The sequence below is a fragment of the Chrysemys picta genome, chromosome 5 (genome assembly GCF_011386835.1).
Source record: "Chrysemys picta bellii isolate R12L10 chromosome 5, ASM1138683v2, whole genome shotgun sequence".
Lineage (NCBI taxonomy): Eukaryota > Metazoa > Chordata > Testudines > Emydidae > Chrysemys > Chrysemys picta.
This window is the reverse complement of record NC_088795.1, coordinates 42,176,094-42,197,373: the sequence shown is the minus strand read 5'-3', so window position 1 is coordinate 42,197,373 and position 21,280 is coordinate 42,176,094. Positions and strand designations below refer to the sequence as shown.

Below are 21,280 nucleotides of genomic sequence, written 5' to 3'. Positions count from 1 at the left end.
CGGGTTAGACATGGCGTAAATGGACAGAAAATGGCCCACTGATATTTTTTTTAATGGATTAAACTGACAAAGACAAACTGATTCATTTTCCAAATGCCAAAATTTTAGCAGAACTGGAATGAGGTTATGCATCTCTTCAAGATTCTTCCTACACATGCAACAATACAAACTTATGTGTGGTGAAAATACACAATGCAGAATCTCAGCTCATATTGAAAACTAGTTGTGCATCAGAAAAGAAAGAAGTAGGGTATTGCAAACCTGTTCTCTAGGCGTACTGAGGAGACTTGTACACTCAGCCCTAGCAGAGGTGAGTGTCTTGTGTTGCTCAATAGTTATCTCTCTCTAAGGAGGGAATAGTATTTCGGGATGGATTCTTCTCCCATTGAAATAGATAGTGAAACTCCCATTAGCTTCAGTGGCAGTAGGATCTGGACTTCAGTCTTTCTCGCTCCAATGCGTAGTGGCTGCTACATTAAGCCTTTAAGTTCAAAGCAAGAAAAAAACCTGGTTGCAGTCTGCAATGTGGAGATAGAAAGAGAATAGCTATACTGTAGTGAATAAACTAACAAATTGATTGCTGTACAGACTACTTATGAAAACAGATGAAGTTAAATTCTCCCTCAGTGCAACCCTACTGACTCTAATGGGGTTGCACAGTTATGAGGGCATAATTTGCCTCATAATATAATTACCTGAAACTCTCATAGGAACAAAAGAAGAAGTAACTTTTGTATTCTCCTTTTTACAACAAGAATCTTTGTGATTGAGCTCTATACAAATGAGTATAATTAGCTTCAGTTACCAGTAAGAGGCATAATAAGTGTCTTAATGCTCACATTTTATTTCTTTATACTTGTCACTTAAAAATAATTTGGAAATCTAGATTGTCATTGCATTTTTGTCATAGGCAAGCAAATGAAAATGTTGAACTCTTCTTATTTTCACGTGTAGGGAACCTTATTTAAACCATTTTCCTGGGCTGGGCGGGGGGCGGGGGGAAAGAGAGAGAGAGACTGCTCAGAAATGTAATTCGTTATGAGACTTATATGATTGTATCAGGCAATTGATTACTTTTTAATTTGTTTCTTGGACGTTTTTATGGAAATCACACTGTTTGGGGCCATGCACCGCTTCATGCTGCTATGCATATAAAATATACAATTTGTGTCTTTTTGAATATTCTTGAAAGCACCATGTCCATGTTAATATTACTGTACATATAACCCTACTTAGAAGTTATGCCTGGGAGAAAAACTATTTACATCGATAAAATGCACATAAAGGCTGCTTAGTGTGGGCTTCATTTGTGTCTGGGAATCCTTATAACTGCCCCGTAGCAAAGTTGCCTTGTCTGTCCTTTCTTCAATAGGAACTATTCTGAAATGCCCCAGCTTTGTTTGAGACATGCGCTGATTTGGGGCGGGAGAGGGAAGCTGTTATTTCCCTGCTCATGTGCAGGTTGGAGTGGAGTCCCCTCCTCTCCTCACTGCCTGCTTTGGTAGATGATCGATTCTCTCTCGGAGTGATGATGCTGTCTGTCCTAGCAAAGTGATGATGAAAAGGGAGAGGAGAGGGACAGACCTGGAGTGCTTTCTCCTCATCAGCTCCTCACTCAGACCTACTCCTCAGCTCTGCCTATCAGGCTGCACATTGTCTTTCCTTCCTGACAAGCAGCAGCAGCCTGGGAGGGGAAGGGATATTATTTTATGGTGAGGGTTTTGTCCCTTCCAGCTGCTCTGTCCCTTGCTGGGCAGGGCTTTCCTCCTCCTCCTCCTCGCTTCCCCAGCACAGGCTGCTAGCCGAGGTTGGCCGGCAGCAGCATCCTGAGAAGAACCTGAGCATGTCCAGCAAGGGCAGGCGATGTAAGGAGCAGGGGAGAGTGACCTTCCCCCAGCAGCAGCAGGAGGAGGAGGACGGGGGAGAGGAAGAGGAGCAGCAGCGCCGGCGGCGGGGCTGGAGAGGCGTTAATGGGGGGCTGGAGCCCTCGCAGCAGCAGCAGCAGCAGCAGCAGCAGAGAGCAGTGAAAACCCAGCGGGACCCCTACGGCTACTACCCGACCCTTCCACTGGTCAGCAGCATGTAAGTACCGGCGCTGGCTGGGGGGTGGCCCCCTTCCTGCTGGTGCCCTGGCGGCGCCTGGAGAGGAGATGTGCGGGAGGTCGGGGAAAGGCTCCGATTGTACAGCCACAAAGTTAGCGCTTGTCACGCCAGCGCGCCCCGGCTGCGAGGCAGGTGAACAAGACGCTGGGGCTCTGGCAGCCCCGCCAAACCGGGCACCCCTCCGCTCTCCTATCCCGCTCAGGCACCCGCCTGATTGTGTCTCTCCAGGGGGACAGCGCGGGCCAGTTCCCTTGGAGCCACTCCGAGGAGATGGTGGGGCGATGATCTCCGTTTAGAAATACAAGCGGGTCAGTAATGCAGAGCGGATGGGGGAGGAGGTACAGGTACCTAGCCTTGGGGTGGATGCTTTCAATAAAGCCATGATGATGGGGTTACAAATCCCCCCCCCCCCCCGAGTTTGCTTTATTATTCTGGGCAAGGGACTGGGAAAGTGAAGGATGCTGCGTCAGTAAAATTACACAGGCAGAGCAGGTGCCTGGACCACTTGCAGAGGGGTCCGTGAGATTTGCTGTTCCTGGGAAATTAAATGCAATGCTAGAATGTGTCTCTTTGAGTTGGAGGAAAAATAGACTTCCATTCATTTCCGGAGTTACATCTGGATTTGAAGCAAGACAGAGGGGAGGAAAAAACCCAAAGGAAAGGGACAGCCTGGATCTAGATACAGTAGATAGGTGCTTTCTCCTTTCTTTAGGCTGGGTGGAGTGGCCTGGATTTGCAACACAACCTTTCAGTTTGTTTCTCGTGCAGAAGGAAGAAGACCCTCCCCATATCCCCGAAGATTCTCATGGTAGGCAGGAGGCCCAAGGATGGAGCTCAGAGACCGAGGGTCAGCAGTGCCCCCTGGTGTCTCTCCTGCGCACTCCACCAAACTGCCCCGGACAGACAGTATTTGAGCTCCTACCCTGCCTATCCCTTACTAGCGTTTACCTAGAGCTAGACCCAGCAGATGCAGATGAAATATTGCAAAGGATTTTGTTGGGTGCAAACAGGAGAGAAATGCGATGGTTTATCAGTTTGTTTATATATCCTACCAAGAGCAGGTTTTCTCGGGCAATCTTTATTCTATCAAATCAACTGTTATTCACACAAAACTTTTAAAATTAAATTTATGTTAGATGTGACACAGCGCAGATTCCTTCTGCAAAAGCCAGGATGGAAATATTTTACCAAACTTATTAGTAAGGTTACTCAAAATCCAAGACATTTCCTAAGAGAGGATGTTTTAATATCCTACTGGCTAAACTTAATTTACATTGACAGCAATTATATAACATGATGTTTTGTGCCTACTAAAATAGTTTTCTGAGAAAATCCAATTGTTGGCTTAGTCAAAGTTTTGGGAGTTAATGAAGTTCTCTTGTCCCAGTGGTAAAAAACTATTACTTCCACACAGGTACAAAAGTATTTTTACATTTTCATATGGTGAAAAATATGTTCAAAATCTACACTAATAGAATCACACCCCAAAAATAGAAAACTGAAAGAATTGTGCAGAGGGACAAACTTTTGAACTGCATCTTGTAAGTTTATTTCAAGTTTTGACACCTTCTGAAAACATCATGATGGTTAATAGTTAGGAGGACTTACCTGCAACAGAAATACATTTACTTTTGTAAAGAGGTTATTTTTTTTGTCTGTTTTACAAAATCAATACAATGGCTAGCTAGAGAAAGAGGACTAGGAAGGGACTGGCTTGCCCAGTTTTTGTGTGTGGTGCCTAGGAATTGTTCAGTCCTTTAATATGTTATAGTTTTGGTTGACACTTCAATATTTTGGTCTCCAAGGATTACCTGAATATCTTACAATTTCAGGTCAAATTAATTCTTAATTAAATGTTTTCATTACTAAGCAAATGAACACTTTTTGAGTTATATATTATTACAGAATGTGTTCTGTGTTTGTAAATGTGCTTAATTAAAATCACACTGGGGAAGATTTTAAAATACAACAATTAGAGTAGCACTTAGAATGTGATAATCACAAATATATGTACATTCTACCATCCCTGGGTAGGAGTTTTACACTGTATTATGCTTTGTAGCCAGTGGCCCAGACATCAAGAGACTTAAATTTCTAGATCTCTTTACTGATAATATAAATGGTGTCACAGAGCCACTGACATACTCCCTTCCTTAAGAAATGAATATTACACCAACATGGACTAATACCTGAGTCCAGTTTACTCAGCTCAAGGCTTTTGTATCTGGGATGAGCTCCACCTGTTGGAATTACTTATCAGAATACAGCTCTTGCATTCCTATCCTAGAAGTGACAGTCCACTGGGCTGATACTAGTACTCCCCAATCAACGTAATAGGACATGCTGAAGCAACAGGGTATAGCGGGGAAAGGATATGTAACTTCTGCTATCTCTACTGAATGACCAACTCTGCAGTCTGATTCCAAACTAACATAGCATGTTAGAGAGGGTTTCTGCTAGATAGTCAGGTCGTTTCCTCTGGGATGCTGTTTTAAGTAGGATTTTAAATGCTAAAAAAATGTAGCACATATTAATGAAGTCAATGTGAATAAGTATACTGATTAACTGAGATAAGGTGTCCTGGTACGCGCTGTAGCTGTACAAACATAGAATAAGAGACAGTCCCCTCCTTGCAGAGTTTACCATCTAAGTCAACATGACAGATAAAGGATGGAAGGGGAAACAGGCAAAGAGGACTAAAGTGACTTGCCCAAGGTTATACAGCAAGTGAGTGGCTGCACCGGGAATAAAACCCAGGTTTCTTGATTCCCAGCCCAGTTATCTATCCAAGTTATGTACTGACAAGTGCTGGGCTGCTACATGATGTATACTATATATCCAGGGTTCTTGTTCTATTCATCATAGTTTTGTAAACAAGACGAAATGAAGGAGACAAGTATTGATAAAACATTGTAAAAGAAGGAAGGGATTATATTGGTAGTGTGATCCTTGATCATTAAGTAATTTAATGGTGACAAACTGGTTAGCTACTGGTCAGACACTTATTCTATTGCATATATTACTTGGGCATTCTGAATGTTTAGGCACACACCTTTTCTAGACTAAGGCTGTGCCATGTGTCATTGGAAAGTATTTTTTCCCAAATTTGCACTAGAGTAACATTTGGATTATGATCTTGATTTCACAAGGTATTAATGGTCTTGTCAAGGAACACACCGGCAAAAATACTATGAGTTGTGGCTTCCATTTTTCAAAGAAACCTTAAGGGAGTTAGGCACCTATCTCCCACTGAAATGCAATGGTAGTTGTGCACCTAATTCCCTGAGACTCCTTTGACAATCACAGCTCAGATCAGGGGGAGGAGTGCAAGGGAGTTTAATGTTCTCCTCTGCCCACCCCTTACCATGTTGCTTCTCTGTATAGGCTGTTTCCCTTGTGCTGTGTCTGCACAGATCTGGCCCTGAGATCAGAATCTGTCTAGCTGTAAACTAAACTGTAAAACATTTTTCCTATGAAGCATATTACTTGTTCTTTCCACTGAGCTTATTTGTACCTAAGCAAGCAGGGATGGTAAAAAATGACAAAGATTTGTGAGGAGGGGACTGGAATGGAGTGATGTCTTCCTTTGAATATCTTACTGTATCTTACCTCTGCTGACGTGGTCTGACTGTTGTCTTCACAGCCATGAACCAGCACTTCCACTAACAATGATTCATTATATCCACTTTGGATGAGATTACTTCAGAATGGACCAGTGTTATACTGTAGGTTGGGATCAGACTGCTCAGCTGTCCTAGGTTATGTGAGTGCATTTCAAGTGAGTGAGCCTCTCTGTTCCAGCAAGCCAGGTGATATTTTACAGATGAGAGAGAGAGAAATCCTCATGTTATACATTTGGATTTAGGGGAATGTGCACTGAGCCAAGATGCTGTGAGTTTAAGTTCATCTCTTCTACTGACAGGTATTTATATTTCTGAGCACTTCAAAACATTTACTGTTGGGCAAGGCCTCAGCACTGCTGTCCTACGAGCAAAGCTAGTATCATTCCCTCCACTATAAAAATGTTAACTGAGAGGTTGCAGAAGGTTACTTTTGACAGAACTGGGAATAGAAACTAGGTCTTTTATACAGCAGATTCAAGCCTCATCTATGCTGCTTTTAGATTGATATACTGATGTACTTAGCTATTCTGACTGTAACTGGTAGACCACAGTCCCTTCTCAGGCACACATATACAACCTCAGGAATGGAGATTGTTCGTAACTCTGAATGTTCATAACTCTGAACAAAACGTTATGGTTGTTCTTTCAAAAATTTACACCCAAATATTGACTTAATACATCTTTGAAACTTTACTATGCAGAAGAAAGATGCTGCTTTCCCTTTATTTTTTAGTAGTTTACATTTTACACAATATTGTACTGTATTTGGCCTTTTTTATTTTATGTTTTTGCCTCTACTGCTGCCTGAATGCATACTTCTGGTTCCAAATGAGGCATCTGGTTGACTGGTCAGCTCATAACTCTGGTGTTCATAACTCTGGTGTTCATAACTCTGAGGTTCTACTGTATACACTTGTCACTTCTCCCCTTCCTAGCTGGTCCAAAGAAGACAGCAGTTGGTTTTTTAATCTCAAATTACAGAAGTCGTTACTGGGGATCTAAAGTCCCTGCTCTCAACCTATGTGAGGGATCCTTATGGCTGCAAATAATGCAATTTCTGTTTCTCTAGTTTTCTTTTTTGTAATTGGTTAATTTTGTGTTTTCACTGTGTAAACTAACTCAGGAACAAGTTTTATAGTTAAACATTGTCTGTCAGTGATGACACAATGAGCAATAAAGCACAGGTGTCCCACGTTTCAGTCATTTGTCACACATTTCAATTGTCAGTCACACTTGGGCAGGTTTGAAGGTTAAAAGGTATGGTTGGTGTGGAGGAGGGCAGCAGCTCATCACATTACATTTGAGAAGTAGAGGAACCAACAGCCGAATGCCCAGCTTGTCACTGCTAAGTATGATGTTTCTAGCTTAGTGCATAGCAGTAACAATATGTCCATCTAGAGGGAAAATTTAGCTTCAGGAGCAGACTTGAGTGTTCAGGCAACAAAGCAGCGCATGCTAATGTGATAGTGTTATGCATGCAAATCATGAGATGAAGAGACTTCTTAAGCATCTTTTTCTGGAGAAAAGAGGGCTTTAATGTCTCTTTTTTATTTATTACCTGTATCAAAGATGATGAATTTTGTGGACAAAAATATGGTTATGAAGTAGGATAGTTTTTATTTGTTTATTTTCTGAAACTTCCTTGTGTGTAAATTAATCACAGACTTACCAGGAACATATTATTATTGCTTCTGAAAGTTCCTGCTGTATCTCATTAGGATTAAGTGACTTCATAGAGTGTTTTCTCGGTCACTCTAAAGCATGCCCATACTATGGAGGGAGTGGGTGGCACAAAAGGGAAGAAGGAGATGTACTGTCCCTATTTCATGTTATCCTAGAAAAACATAACCATGGATTATACTATGAAACTGGAGATGTACTCTCCCCTCTGCAAATAGTGTTAGGACCACAGCCTGGCTCTGAAAAGCTAGAATATGTTAGTGAGATGGGTATTGTAAAACAGGAGCTTGCATGAGTAATAATAGTCATGGTTAGGCTAACTGTTAATAATTTAGGGTCTGATTCTGTAGTCCTTACACATTTAAACTGTTGTTAAAGTCATTCGAAGTTTTGCCTAACTAAGTTCAGGACTGGATCCATGCTAGCAAATGACTACTATTGGTAACGTAGTTAAGAAGCTACAATTTGTAATTTAGGACACCAGGAACATGCTTGCTTTATCCATGCCATAAGCAGATATTGTACACTGTTAGCCAATTAGTTCAGGATTAGGGATGCTCTGAGTCAAATTCTGCTCTAGGTTACACTTGTTCATCCTGTTTGCTAGTGAAGCTTTTAAGTTCCTTGAAACAAAAAGCGGTACACCAAGGGTTTGTCTAAACTACAGTTGGAGGCATGATTGGAGCTTGGGTAGGCATATCCGAGCTAACTTTAATCTAGTGAGCACAACTAAAAATAGCAGTGAAGCTTCAGTGGCAAGGACCCGGGCACAGGCTGTACAAGCCTTCCTGGAACCTTGGGTGCATGCTTGTGTTGCTAGCCGGCACCAGGATCTGAAGAGCAGCTCAGTCCCTGGTTTGCAAGTGGGAGTAGGACTTCACCTTCCTGATCTGAATCTCCCCACTGAACAGCTTAGTTATTCAAGCTGTGCATTGGGAGTAGAATTTACTTATAAACTAACATTACGTCTGACTAAGAACGCATTGGAGTCAGGAGAATCTCAGTTTATATTTGTCATTGTTTTTATCCTTCATGGTTACAGAGAAAAGCTTGAACATGTGAACCCTAAAGGCTGAAAAAACAGAAGGCAAATAAAAAGAACCAAAAATATATTAAATCTTGTGACTTTTTTAAAGTCAGTCTCATGATTTTGGGGAGGCTTGACTTGATTTTTGAATGCTTTGGATTGCAGGTACTAAATGTGGGATAATTATAGTGCAATCAAAAAGCTAAAACTTCAATTATTCAAAATATTTCATAGATTCCTTGGGATTCCTTTTAAAAAGTGATAATTAAATTTAAGAAATGGAAATTAGAAAAGGACATAGCAGACTATCTGATCCTACACTTCTTACTTTGACAATTTCAACTGACTTCAGAAAGGTGTATAAATTTGATGAGAGAGTTGCCTGAATCTAGCCATATATTCTGGCAATGTGGTACCATACAAAATTGCTAGCTCTTGATTTTTTTCAGAAGGTCTGTTTAGTTAGTAAAATACCAGCAACTTTCATTTAAGTATTTTGAAAAGACATCTCACGCACGTCATATCTTTTTGTCATAAAATACATTGCTGAGTACATTTTTCTTATTGGCAAAACATACTCCACATTGTGCCTTTGGAAGGATGTATCTCCTCCAAAGAAACCAAATGAGTCTCTTTACTCTAGCAGTGGGTTCTGAAAGAATGATTTATAGAATGGGAAATAAAAATGTACTGAAAAAATTGTACTGAATATTTGAAAATGAATGGTATGTTAAACACTTATTTCATAAAAGATAGATGGGTTGCAAAGTGAATTGTTAGAACTTCTTTAGATCAAGGATTAATCATAAAAGAATTTATTCTGTCTTTATTTGCTGTTTAATAAAATTATAATAAAAAAATTACAATTTATGAGAGTGATCCTCCCCGTAGGTACCATTACATCTTTGGATGGGAAAGACAGGTAGAAACCAAGCAGCATGTCAAATATTAGTTATGATCTTGTTTAACTAGCCTTTTCATATTTACTATATTCTCATTTTTATTTGTGATTTAAGGACAAGAGGGTGATAGCATCTGACTGTTTATCACCTATACTCCACAGTCAAACCTCTCTCAAAATGCTTTCACATGTAAAATATGCCTAAATCAGTTCTGAGCTTAGCACAAAATCACAAATCCTCTTTGTAACACAGCTTTTCCTTTTTGTAGACATAAGTAAAGAGGTTCAGGAGCAAAGAATAATGGATGTGTCTTCTTTGGCATAGCCGTTTGACATGTTTCAAAAACAGATATTTCTTTTTGCATAGACTACACGGTAGTGCCACACAAGTCACTGCTGCTATACAAAAACACTAATCATGCTTGAACATTTAAATAAGATAAAATATTTTATCATGGGAGAGGCCTGCCATTGGTAATTAATATTGTAATATCACCATCCAGATTACAATGAAACAGCACATTTGTGTTAGCTAAAATATCCAAGGGCTGGACCAGTGTGCTTTCAGGATGCTTGTAGCTTTCATAAAGTTATAAAGAGTTTGTTTTGCTCAATATATTATGGGCTGATGCAGACAGCTTCAACAGCAGCATCCCTCCTACATCATGAATGGAATTTTTTATGCAAAATAAAAATCTTTGGGTCCAAAATGGCTGCACCTTGTATTGAATTCCCACTGAAGTCAATGCGAATTCTTTGCTGACTGGATTGTACTGCCATGGTACAGAGAACACTGTTAAGAAGGTTGCATTGTCAAGCACTCAGATGTTAGAAAATGCCCTAATTAAGGTTGTCTGTTTAACCTTAATTCAGCCCCATGTGCATGGTGATGCAGTCTTTAATTACATCATCACATACTATTTTTTTCCACAGATGGACTGTACTTAATAAACAGCTAATTAATATTTTATTTACTACTTGTTGTTCAATGTATGGCCCAAGGCCTTATTTACTGTACACTATTCTGCTCTGACCCCCACATACAAATAATTTCCCAGGACTATGAAAATTTAAATTGATAAAAATAAAAAAATGCTTCAAATAAACATTGATATGATCTGTTGAAATTATAAAATAAAAACTGAATTCTGCCAAGCCTAGTCATAACTTAGCTAAATGTGGGTGACTTACACTAAGGCCACCCCTTGACAAATTTCAAGTCCCTGCTTCAAGGCATGTAGACTCCTACAGCAACTTCTAAAAATAATTCTTACAACCAATTCATTAACATGGACAAAACAATGCATTTTCCCCTAATCTTATGTCCAGAAATAGCTGAACCATTTTGCTTAAACTTTCCAAAATAATTCAGCTTGAGGCAAACACCCAGCATGGAAAATTTAAGCCCAAATGGTTAAAGTTTGGCAGAATTATAAGCAACTGAAAACAAGATCTTATAATTGGAAGCGTTAATACTTAATAGCAGATGGTGCTGCCAGCCACACCTATAATAAAAACATGGCTTACAGAGGGGGAAGCTATTTTCTGTTAATAGATATCTACTTCATTAATAGCTGTCATACAGTAAAATGGCATCATTGGAGATAACTTTGTGACCAGCAACAACGGGCCAAATAATAAAGTCCTCACTCTCTTTTTACTTAGTCTTTCCTCAGGCAAAACTCAGATTGAAGTTAGTAAGGGCTGAATCTTAGGGTTACCATACGTCCTCTTTTTCCCGGACATGTCTGGCTTTTCGGCACTCAAACCCCCGTCCGGGGGGAATTGCCAAAAAGCCGAACATGTCCGGGAAAATGGCGGCTCTGCTCCTCCCCTGACTCTTCGGCTCTGTTTAAGAGCCAAGCTGCCCGAGCGCTATGGGCTTCAGGCAGCCCCCTTGCCTCCGGACCCCAGCCGCCGGCCGGGCACTTCCCCTCCCGGGCTCCAGCGGCGCAGGGTCCGGAGGCATGGGGACTGCCCGAAGCCAGTAGCGCTCGGGCAGCCCGGCTCTTAAACAGAGCCGCGGTGGCTCTGCTCCTCCCGGACTCTTCAGCTCTGTTTAAGAGCCGGGCTGCCCGAGCGCTATCGGCTTCGGGCAGCCCCCATGCCTCCGGACCCTGCGCCGCCGGAGCCCGGGAGGGGAAGTGCCCGGCTGGGGGCGCAGGGTCCAGAGGCAAGGGGGCTGCCTGAAGCCCAAGCGCTACCGGCTTCACGGTTTGCCAGGCAGCCTCCAGACCCTGCGCCCCCGGCTGGGCGCTTCCCCTCCCAGGATCCAGCTGCGCTGGGGAAGCGCCGGCCGGGGGCGCAGGGTCTGGGGGCTACCCGGCAAACCGTGAAGCCGGTAGCGCTCGGGCAATCCTTTCCGCGTGGCTGGGAGTGGGAGGGAGGAGGGGGTGGAGTTAGGGCGGGGAAGGGGCGGAGTTGGGCCGGGGCCGGGGTGGGGAAATGGGCGGGGCCAGGGCCCGTGGAGGGTCCTCTTTTTTTATTTGCTAGATATGATAACCCTAGGCGGAGTATAGTTTTTAGAAGTTGGCCAAACACTGGTAGTGGTGCATGCTAAAAAATATGTAATTGGTCTTGTACAGTCTATGTGCAGAGATCACCAGCTAGGGTCAGAAAAAGAAGTTTTCCCCACTTACAGCATTGCATGTGGTGCAAGGTATCATATGTTTTGTTTGCATTTTGCCTTCCTCTAAACCATCAGGTCTGTGCCACTATTGTGGGGCGGATACAGGACTTGATGTTTCCTATGTGTACCTATTGAATGTGCTTAGAAGATATTTTTGAAAGGAAATGATGTTGCACATAAAAATAGTTTACCATGGTCCTTGAGGAGAAATGGGCCTACACGAAATGAGTCTGTGAACACCTTTCAGTTGTGAGCAAAAGACAATATAAGGATCTGTGACCCCTTCTCTACCAAGAAGCCTTTTCTGTGCAAGGGTAAAGAGTGAAGGGCCAGGACAGAGGGAGATACAGGCAGACAGCTGGGCAAATGACACAAGACAAAGGAGAAAGTTATCAGTGTCTATAGCCGCTGGGGAAGAAACTGCCAAGGAAATGATTGCTATAATAGTCTACAATTATTTATCTTTTCTGCTTATTAGGTCCATTGAAGGAAGCCCGTCTCTGAGACGTATGACTATGATGAGGGAAAAGGGAAGACGGCAAGCTATTAGAGGCCCGGCGTTCATGTTCAACAACAGGGGCACAAGCCTCACTGCTGAAGAAGAGCGTTTTCTGGATGCAGCAGAGTATGGGAACATTCCCGTGGTGCGCAAAATGCTGGAGGAGTCAAAAACACTAAATGTCAACTGTGTTGATTATATGGGCCAAAACGCCTTGCAGCTGGCTGTAGGGAATGAGCATTTGGAAGTGACAGAACTTCTGTTGAAGAAGGAGAACTTGGCACGAATTGGAGATGCACTGCTGCTCGCTATTAGCAAGGGGTACATCCGGATAGTGGAAGCAATTTTGAATCATCCTGGTTTTGCAGCAAATAAGCGACTGACTCTGAGCCCCTGCGAGCAGGAGCTCCAGGATGATGATTTTTATTCCTATGATGAAGACGGCACCCGCTTTTCACCAGATATCACCCCCATCATTTTAGCTGCCCACTGCCAAAAATACGAGGTTGTGCACATGTTGTTATTGAAAGGAGCGAGGATAGAAAGACCTCATGACTATTTCTGCAAATGCAATGACTGCACTGAAAAGCAAAAGCATGATTCTTTTAGTCACTCCAGGTCGAGGATAAATGCCTACAAAGGCCTGGCTAGTCCTGCTTACCTGTCTCTTTCCAGCGAAGACCCAGTTCTCACAGCTCTAGAACTCAGTAATGAGCTTGCCAAGTTGGCCAACATTGAAAAAGAATTCAAGGTATGAGATCTTTTTTGTTTGCCTCTTTTTTTTTTAATGTTGACTTTACTTGTAATGTCATCAGATGCTTGACATTATTTCCTGTATTTTACCTTTTGAGTTAAAGTTGTTTGATTTATATTGTTCCTTTTGGTTCTTGCTATTTTGAATGCTCATTGAGTAAACCATTAAAAAGCAATTTTGCTTGAAACAAAATTGCTTTTACACTTAATATGCATCAAGAGATACAGAAAAAGTGCCAGTGTGAGCATTATTAACCCTACAATCGATGGGAAACAATTTTATTCACTGTAACAGATAATAGTTGTTTTTGCTGATGTGCACTCTACAGGGGTAATATAATCTGAGCATCAAGCAGCAAAATGACACTTTTCATTTACACAATGACTTTGTTTCCATTTTTTATTCACACACATTTTGAATGCTGTTTTCTGCAAATTATGAAGATGACGTGTGATTGTTGTTTTACCACTGGACAGTCAATTTTTTCATTCATTTTTCAGGAGTGTATTTGTCTGCCCAGAAATGTATTTGTCTGTTTACATATGCAGTCCCTTTTATTCTCTTTTTGACTTGTATTTTTTAGTTTCACTGTACACTAATTATTTTGTATATCTCAGCATCTCCATTAAGTAATTCATGATTAGACAATGATAAATATTACCATGTGCTGCCTCTTCATGATATGCAGTTCCCTGTAATACACTCACAAAAACCAGCTGTATGGTTGAGACTACACTGCACTAAAAAAAGCCTGGATCAGGGAATGACAGACTGTAAACAGAGAGTGGTTATATAAATGATGTATCTAGTTGCAGCAAAAATTTTAATGGGGTCCTGCAGGGTCAATGTTGAGTACCACTTTATTTAATTAACATCTTCATACATGATGTGAAGGAGGGGAAAAGACTCATTAATCTTTGCAGATCACAGCCAGCTGTAATTTATTACAAACACAATGGAGGACTGAGAAGAAATACAAGTGGATCTAGAGTGGGTGGGGGAAAATGGGTAGGAATGAATAGAATGAAGTTTCATTTGAACAAAGAACGAATGTATCTTTCTGGACAGGAGTAATCCCAAATATTGTTAGATAACAGAAGCGAGGCAGAACTAGTAAGAAGGAAAGCTTTAATACTGAGAAAAACCTATGGGTGGTTATGAGATAACTTTAACAGAACATGAGTTTGTGCTCCAGGAATGGCCTGCATGGCTGACAGAGTATAATGCCAAAGCAAATATTTTATGATTAGGGGCTTGATTCTGCACAAAATTCACATGGGCTCCGCAGCCCTTACTCCAACCACTGTGGCACTTACTCAGGTAAAACTCTACAGTAAGGGCTGCAAGACCTCTGGGTTCTGTAAGGTTCCTTATAGCCTACACATCCTAGAGCCTCTTTTAGTCTTTCTCCATCATTTTGAACTTCTCGTCTTCCTCACATGGAGAAAGAAGCTGCCATTACAGAAATAACATACTGTCTATTCTAAATTCCCCACACCACCTGTGGTATATTGAGGTAGATCAAACAATGTCTTTATTTCCACTGAAATATATTTGTATGGGAAAAGATTTTGCAGAGATAGAACTGAAAAATGAGAGAGATTTTTTTGCCAAATAGGGACTATTCCTCCAAAACAGAGACTGTTGGCATATATGCCCCACACTAAGACCTGTAGTTACCTGCTTCACACGCAAATCATTATTGACAGAAAAACCATAGTTGACACCAATTTAGTATTTTTTTTTACCATGGACTATTTTCCAAATAAGCCAGGATCCTGTCTTCCAAAGTTATGTGTGTATATGCTGATGACTCATGTTTTTTTAAATAATATTTCAGTTATCAGAACCATAAAGTTAATGCCTTTTTCTGGCTCTTCTTAAAAATCACTCTTCTACTGGACCGACACAGCACTAAATCCTACATGCAAGTGTTTTACTGTGTGTCACTTTAATTATTATGACATTAATGCTCAGACCCTGTTAGACCCAGGTTCCCTTGTGCTATACAAATACATAGGTAAAAGACAGTCCCTGCCACAAAGAACTAAATTAAGATAAGACACAGGTGTGTGTAACCAACAAACACTGTCATGAAGATGCAGTCATGCAAAAACATGCCGAAGCAAACCCCAACATCAGTAGAGCGGAATTCTATACAATATAAACCCAGTGACAGGGAAACCCCAAAGGTTCAGAGTTTGGATGCATCTGACAGGCCAGATGGCGGCAATTATACCACTGCTGCGTGAACTGGATGATATGGGTTCAAATGACCCCATGAGGAGTACTGGAGAGCTTATGCCTCAGGTCAAAGGCCACTCAAGCCAATCTGCTGCCCCAGGCAAAACTTCAGAGTGTTGCCCCTTTCCTACTCCCTTAGAAATTTGCGGCAAGAACCCCACCACAGTCCCCCACATGCTCATCTCATACCAGCCTAGCATGTGTGGCAGTTATAGTGTTGCCAGCTCTTCCAGATTTATAGTGAGGTGACACTGACCCTGCTGCAAGAGTTCTCACTGGTGGATTGAGCTGGTACAGAACTTCCAGATTCTCTCCTAACCAAAATTAATTAATTAATTCTGTTCTTCATCCACCCAGCCCCACATCTGCCCATTCCCAGCCACCAACGAATTGTGAAACTCCCAGCCCTCAAATCAATTCTGCCTCACTCCAGTCCCACATCTGCCCTTTGCCCCTCTGGGTACATCTGCTCATCTTGTAGCTCTCGGAGTTCCTCACCACCTCCAGGCCTTGGAGGGACAAGGCCCCCTTCTATCTGTTCCCAAGCCTGTGGGGAAGGGCCGCTCCTAGGATTCTTTGCTCCCCGCTTCTCCTTCCAAGGCCTGAAGTTACAGGGAATGTGATAGAAATGGGAGCAGGGAGGAGCAGGGAGAAGACTGACCCTTTTTTCACAGGATAGAAGTGGGGAGGAAGGAGCAGAGCCACTCTGAGTTGCTGGGCTCTTTCTGCTTTCTCCTTCCTCATCCCTTCCTGCAAGATTGGTGTTGGCTGCTCCATCTCCCCTCTGCCCGCCCCCCAAAAAACATACCTACTCTTGGCTCCAGAGGGGAAGGTGGAGATCTCTCTCTGCCTGCTTCCTGCAGCAGCTTTTCCCCAGGAGGTGAGGACATGGGGAAGGCATGAAGGCTGGAGTTTTTAACACCATCGCCCGACTGGCTCCATTAGCAGCCCAAATCACATTACTTGCAATAAAGTCACGAGAGGATTGCAATAAATTCCATCAGGGCTGCAGGCAGGGCTGCCAAAAGCCTGAGGGTTACACAACATGCCACACTGGCAGCCTTGGCGCTAGAGCTGGGACTGAGAGAGCAACCTGTTAGCAGATCTTTTCTGTATCTCACATGAATCCATTCTAGGTTGTTTACCCATGTTTGTTTGGTGCAAGCCCAAGTTGTGACACTGTTAAATAGAGCTGCCTTTTTATAAGTGTCTCTTCAGTCTATTCTGGCATGAAGCTGAGGTTAAAGGTGAATGGCGTACTGACTCCTTGCTATGTACTGCCATCGCCCTGAGGGGAAGCTGGCACTCCCATCCACTATGATTGAGTGTGGCCTATAGTCCTCTCATGCTCCCTCCTCTGCAGGGCTGGCTCCAGGTTTTTTGCCGCCCCAAGAAAAAAAAAAGGGGGGGGAGGGATGGAGTGCCGCCGCCGAAGCAAAAAAATAAAATAAAATAAAATAAAATAAAATAAAGCCCCTTGAAAAGTGCTGCCCGCAAAGGGCCGGAATGCCGCCCCTTGAAAAGGGCTGCCCCATGCACATGCTTGGAACGCTGGTGCCTAGAGCCAGCCCTGCTCCTCTGGGATCATCATGGGGGATATCGAGGGATTTAAGTTTTCAGCTTCAGTCAAAAGCAACTGATAACACAGCACTGAACATAATTCTTCCAAGATTTGTTTTTAAAATATAGACACAACCCCCTTTCATACCTAGACAACAGCAAGATTCATTTCAAAAGAAATTCATGAACTGTTCTCAAAGCCTATGGTAAATTGCAGCTTGTCTCATTTCCTGTTTGCACTCTCTGCATTTCACTTTCTGGTTACATGTAGCAGCACCAGCAGCTCAGTAAGCAGCTTTGGGTGTGGTTCCCTACAGAGTGGGAGTGTTGGCTACACATTTAATGAGGGGTGGTTTAAAAATGTTTTGGGGCTAAATTTCCAAAAGCAGACATGCTTAATTGAATGTGCACAGTTGGGTATGTGAAAAGCCCAATGTAGCTGCATAACTGCTTATTTGCACAAGAAAATACTGATGTACACATGCAAATCAAGGTTTGCACAAACATAGTGGAGTTTGTTTGCATGCAGTTTAGTGCACTCAGTCTTGAAAATTAGATTTTTAATGGGGGATAAAAGTTAGTGTTTATTTCACTGCTAATGAAACTGATTTCTTCTCAAATTTATGGAATAAGAATTCAAAGGAACCAATGAAACCTGATTTTTGTTGAAGTTACAAGACACTAAGGTGGCCAAATATAAATACTGAAAATAGAAAGGAAAACTGAAGGCTCCTAGGTATATTTGACTTCTTTATCTTTTCCCTACTTCCAACTCCTCCTTCTAGTGTTTCCCTTTCCACTCTTCCTCTGCTGCCTTTGGTGTGTCTTCTTTATCGCTGCCAGTGTGGGTTTCCACCTCTTGCCCCTGTGGTAGGATTTTGCCTTTCTCGTCTCAGCACCTGTGTGTGGTTCTATCTTCTCTCTCCCTCCCTTCTTCTTTCTTCCTTTTCAAGTTCCCCTATTTGGGATTTCCCCTTCCCTTGTCCTTTCCCTCTCTGCCCACTCCCTGCGGTTCCCCCTTTTTCTTTCCTTCTGTGGGGTTTTCTTGTCTTCTACCTCTATGTAGTTCTTCCTCTCTCCCTAATCTGGTGAAGCGAGGTTGGTCTCAGATGAAACTGCAGATGGCTATCTCTGGAAGCCAGCTGAGGGATAAACAAAGCAATAGCATGAGCATCTTGTAGCCCCAGCAGCAGCATGAACTCCTGGAGGCCACAACAAGAATTGCAGTAATTCCTCCCCTCCCCTACTCCAAGTTCTCACTAGTAGGGTTAGGCAACAAGGTTCAGGATAGAAGTCAGAAATTCCACATTGTCCCAGATAAATCAGGACTGTTGGCAAGTATTGAAAAACATTCATTCCATTAAAAACATTCATTCCATACCAAATTTTAATCTTTTAAAACAACTGATTAGATTCTCTTCTGTCAGGGAGATACAGCAGCCATGATTAGGTCTTCAATAACATTTTAGAAGCTTTAGAGAGGATTAGAAGGAAAATAGTGATGCTGAGAAAGACCTTGCTGTGACTAAGTCATGATAGTCATAGAATATGAATTTTGCTCCAGTAGTGGATTTGCACCTAATTTGATATTTAAAAAGCTTTTCTGACCAATGTATCTGCTCAGAAAGAATGTTTAGAAGTACAATGACACTTTTGAGGCACATAAATGTGGTGGTTAGATTTCTTTCTTTCTTTTTTTTATGGAAAAGATCAACTATGAAGAGTTAGAGTATGCTATACTACAAGAAGAACCAGGCTAGCACATGTTTTTTATGCAGTGGCTGGGGCACTGTGTACTACCACTTTTTCATTGCAAGACTTTATAGGAAAACACAGTTCTGTAACTGTGGCTTGACCTATGGTGCAACATTGTTCATAACCATGGTTATAGAATCATGGGCTTGGTCTACACTAAACCCCCAAATCGAACTAAGGTACGCAACTTCAGCTACGTGAATAACGTAGCTGAAGTCGACGTACCTTAGTTCGAACTTACCGCGGTCCAGACCCGGCAGGCAGGCTCCCCCGTCGATGCCGCGTACTCCTCGCGGCGAGCAGGATTACCGGATTCGACGGGGAGCACTTCTGAGTTCGATTTATCGCGTCCAGACAAGACGCGATAAATCGAACCCAGAAGTTCGATTGCCTGCCGCCGAACCAGCGCGTAAGTATAGACAAGCCCATGGTTTTCCCATCCACATTTGCAACAAACTTGTTAGAATACAAATACCGCCAACCATTGTAGATCCCTGCTCTTCTAGTTTCAGCAGGCCCTTAGGACACTGAAGTTAGTTATTGGTTTCTTACTTGTATAGTTCTTAAAGTATCTGAGCACTTTGCAAAACATTACGTTCATAGTCCCAAAGAGCTTCTACGTCCATCTGTTTGCATCATCTTATTGATAACTGATTGGCTGAGACTTATTTTTAGACCTTTTATATTTCTCAGATAAAATAGATTATAATTGGTTGTTTTACATTTTTAAGTTTTTATCATGGGACAATGGAAGGCTTTCTAGCAGTCAGATCAGCTGACAGCCCTTTGGTATAGTGAGTGATAAAAGTTAAATATGAACCTACAAAGGGATGAGGTTGCTAAAAATGGCAATGCTATAATTTGGTTTACATATAATGGCATTAGGTTAAATGCCCTCATATAAACTTTAGCAAGAATTGCACTTGCTTTCACCAGGGCTGAATTTGGTCCTTCAGGTCAAGGATCAAAGAGCTCTCTAGTCCCACTTTATATAGGACAAATTCCTACACTTGGTTGTGCTTGAAGCTCCCATTGAAACTGATGGAAGATATGGATATGCATTTAAGGGCAGATATCCCTTTTCCAAGTCAATTAGCGTAGTCTTCCTTAGCTGAACTAATAAAGAGCATTCAAACTTCTACATTTAGAACCAGATTTTAAGAGCTCGAATCAATATGCATTAATGTATACAAATTTGTGTTTGATTTGTGCATGAAGTTCTTATAACTCACACAAATTGGGTATTTATGCACATGGTCTAAATAGCCATTTTTATACTTTCCAAGTTTGCATGTGCACTTGCACCAGTTGTGTGAGTGAATTAGTTATGCAATTCTATGTGCCCCTGTGCTCTGGCCATTTTGAAAATATGGATCATAACATATATATACAGTATATATATACATTTTTATTTGAATAAATACTTTTGTTATTTAAGAACTTGTTACAAATTCTTAAAATGTTTAGTGGAGGAAATCCACATTAGATTTTGGTCCCAATTCTTCATTCCCTGTGCACATTTCTGTAGGAGTTTTGGGTGTGCAAATACTGGATCAGAGCCAGGAAGCAGTAATCAATGTAATGGTTGAAAAACTAAATGTGCAAAAGTCGGGAAACCTTAGCTCTCGCAGCAATCACACCCCATCCCTCTTTTGTATAGGTAGGGCCTAATTCTCACTTACATTAAGGCCACTTTGTACCACTCTGGCAATGTAAAGGGACCTTAGAGTGAATATAAATGTAATTTATAACCACTGTGATATAGCCTTAGTTTAAATGAAGATCAGGCCCACAGTATTTTGTATTACTGCATAAATTGTTAAATTGATGCCTAAATATGTATATGTATAATGTGGCTAAGTGATGGTTTCAGTGGAGTGAAACTAAATTTTAATTTCCTAGCTTTTTTCTTTTATTTTTCAAAAATAGCTTTTCACTAACAGCTTTTTCCATTAAATGTCCATGTTCTTTTAAGAAAAAAGAAAAGCAAATGAATGCTTAGATGGTAAAGGAAGTTGTGTGAGCTGCTTGCATGGTACACTATTATTTTCAGATTAGAACTTCTTTACTTCTCAGCCAATTTCTTCATTTAGTAAATCCCACATTCATCACTCAGATCTATGTACATACCAATAAAGGCATTTTAAAGTGCAAGAAAAAGCCTGGTCAGTTTTCTCAGAACTAAATTAAATTGTATTCATGCAAGGACAAAATTTGGATCTTGCTGCATAAAAAATGTCATTTGGATAACTCAAAAAAAGCCAAACTAAATTTTACTAAACTTTAAAAAAATCAGCATTGAACAGAGAATAGGCCTAATTATGTCAGAGCAAAGACTGATTGTTCTAAAAAATTTTAAGTGCCGGAAAACAGAATTTAGGATGGCTGTGATTCCTCTCCCATCAATATAATGCCGTTACTGCTGGCAATGAGGTTTTACGTAGGTGCATCCTCCCACACACTATCAGTTGCAGGATCTGAGCCATAATTTGTGGCCTTATGTTT

The 21,280-nt window shown here is 41.6% G+C and overlaps 1 protein-coding gene across 1 annotated transcript in view; it reads left to right on the top strand.

Moving 5' to 3' along the window:
* The first annotated feature begins 1,503 nt into the window (after positions 1 to 1,503).
* Positions 1,504 to 21,280, top strand: part of TRPC3 (transient receptor potential cation channel subfamily C member 3) — a 60,134-nt gene continuing 40,357 nt past the window's right edge. Inside the window, exons 1-2 of the mRNA XM_005290277.4 lie at positions 1,504 to 2,082; positions 12,442 to 13,213. Of these exons, the coding sequence (XP_005290334.1) occupies positions 1,844 to 2,082; positions 12,442 to 13,213 (1,011 nt within the window). The 5' untranslated portion in view covers positions 1,504 to 1,843. The remainder of the gene's footprint in view (positions 2,083 to 12,441; positions 13,214 to 21,280) is intronic.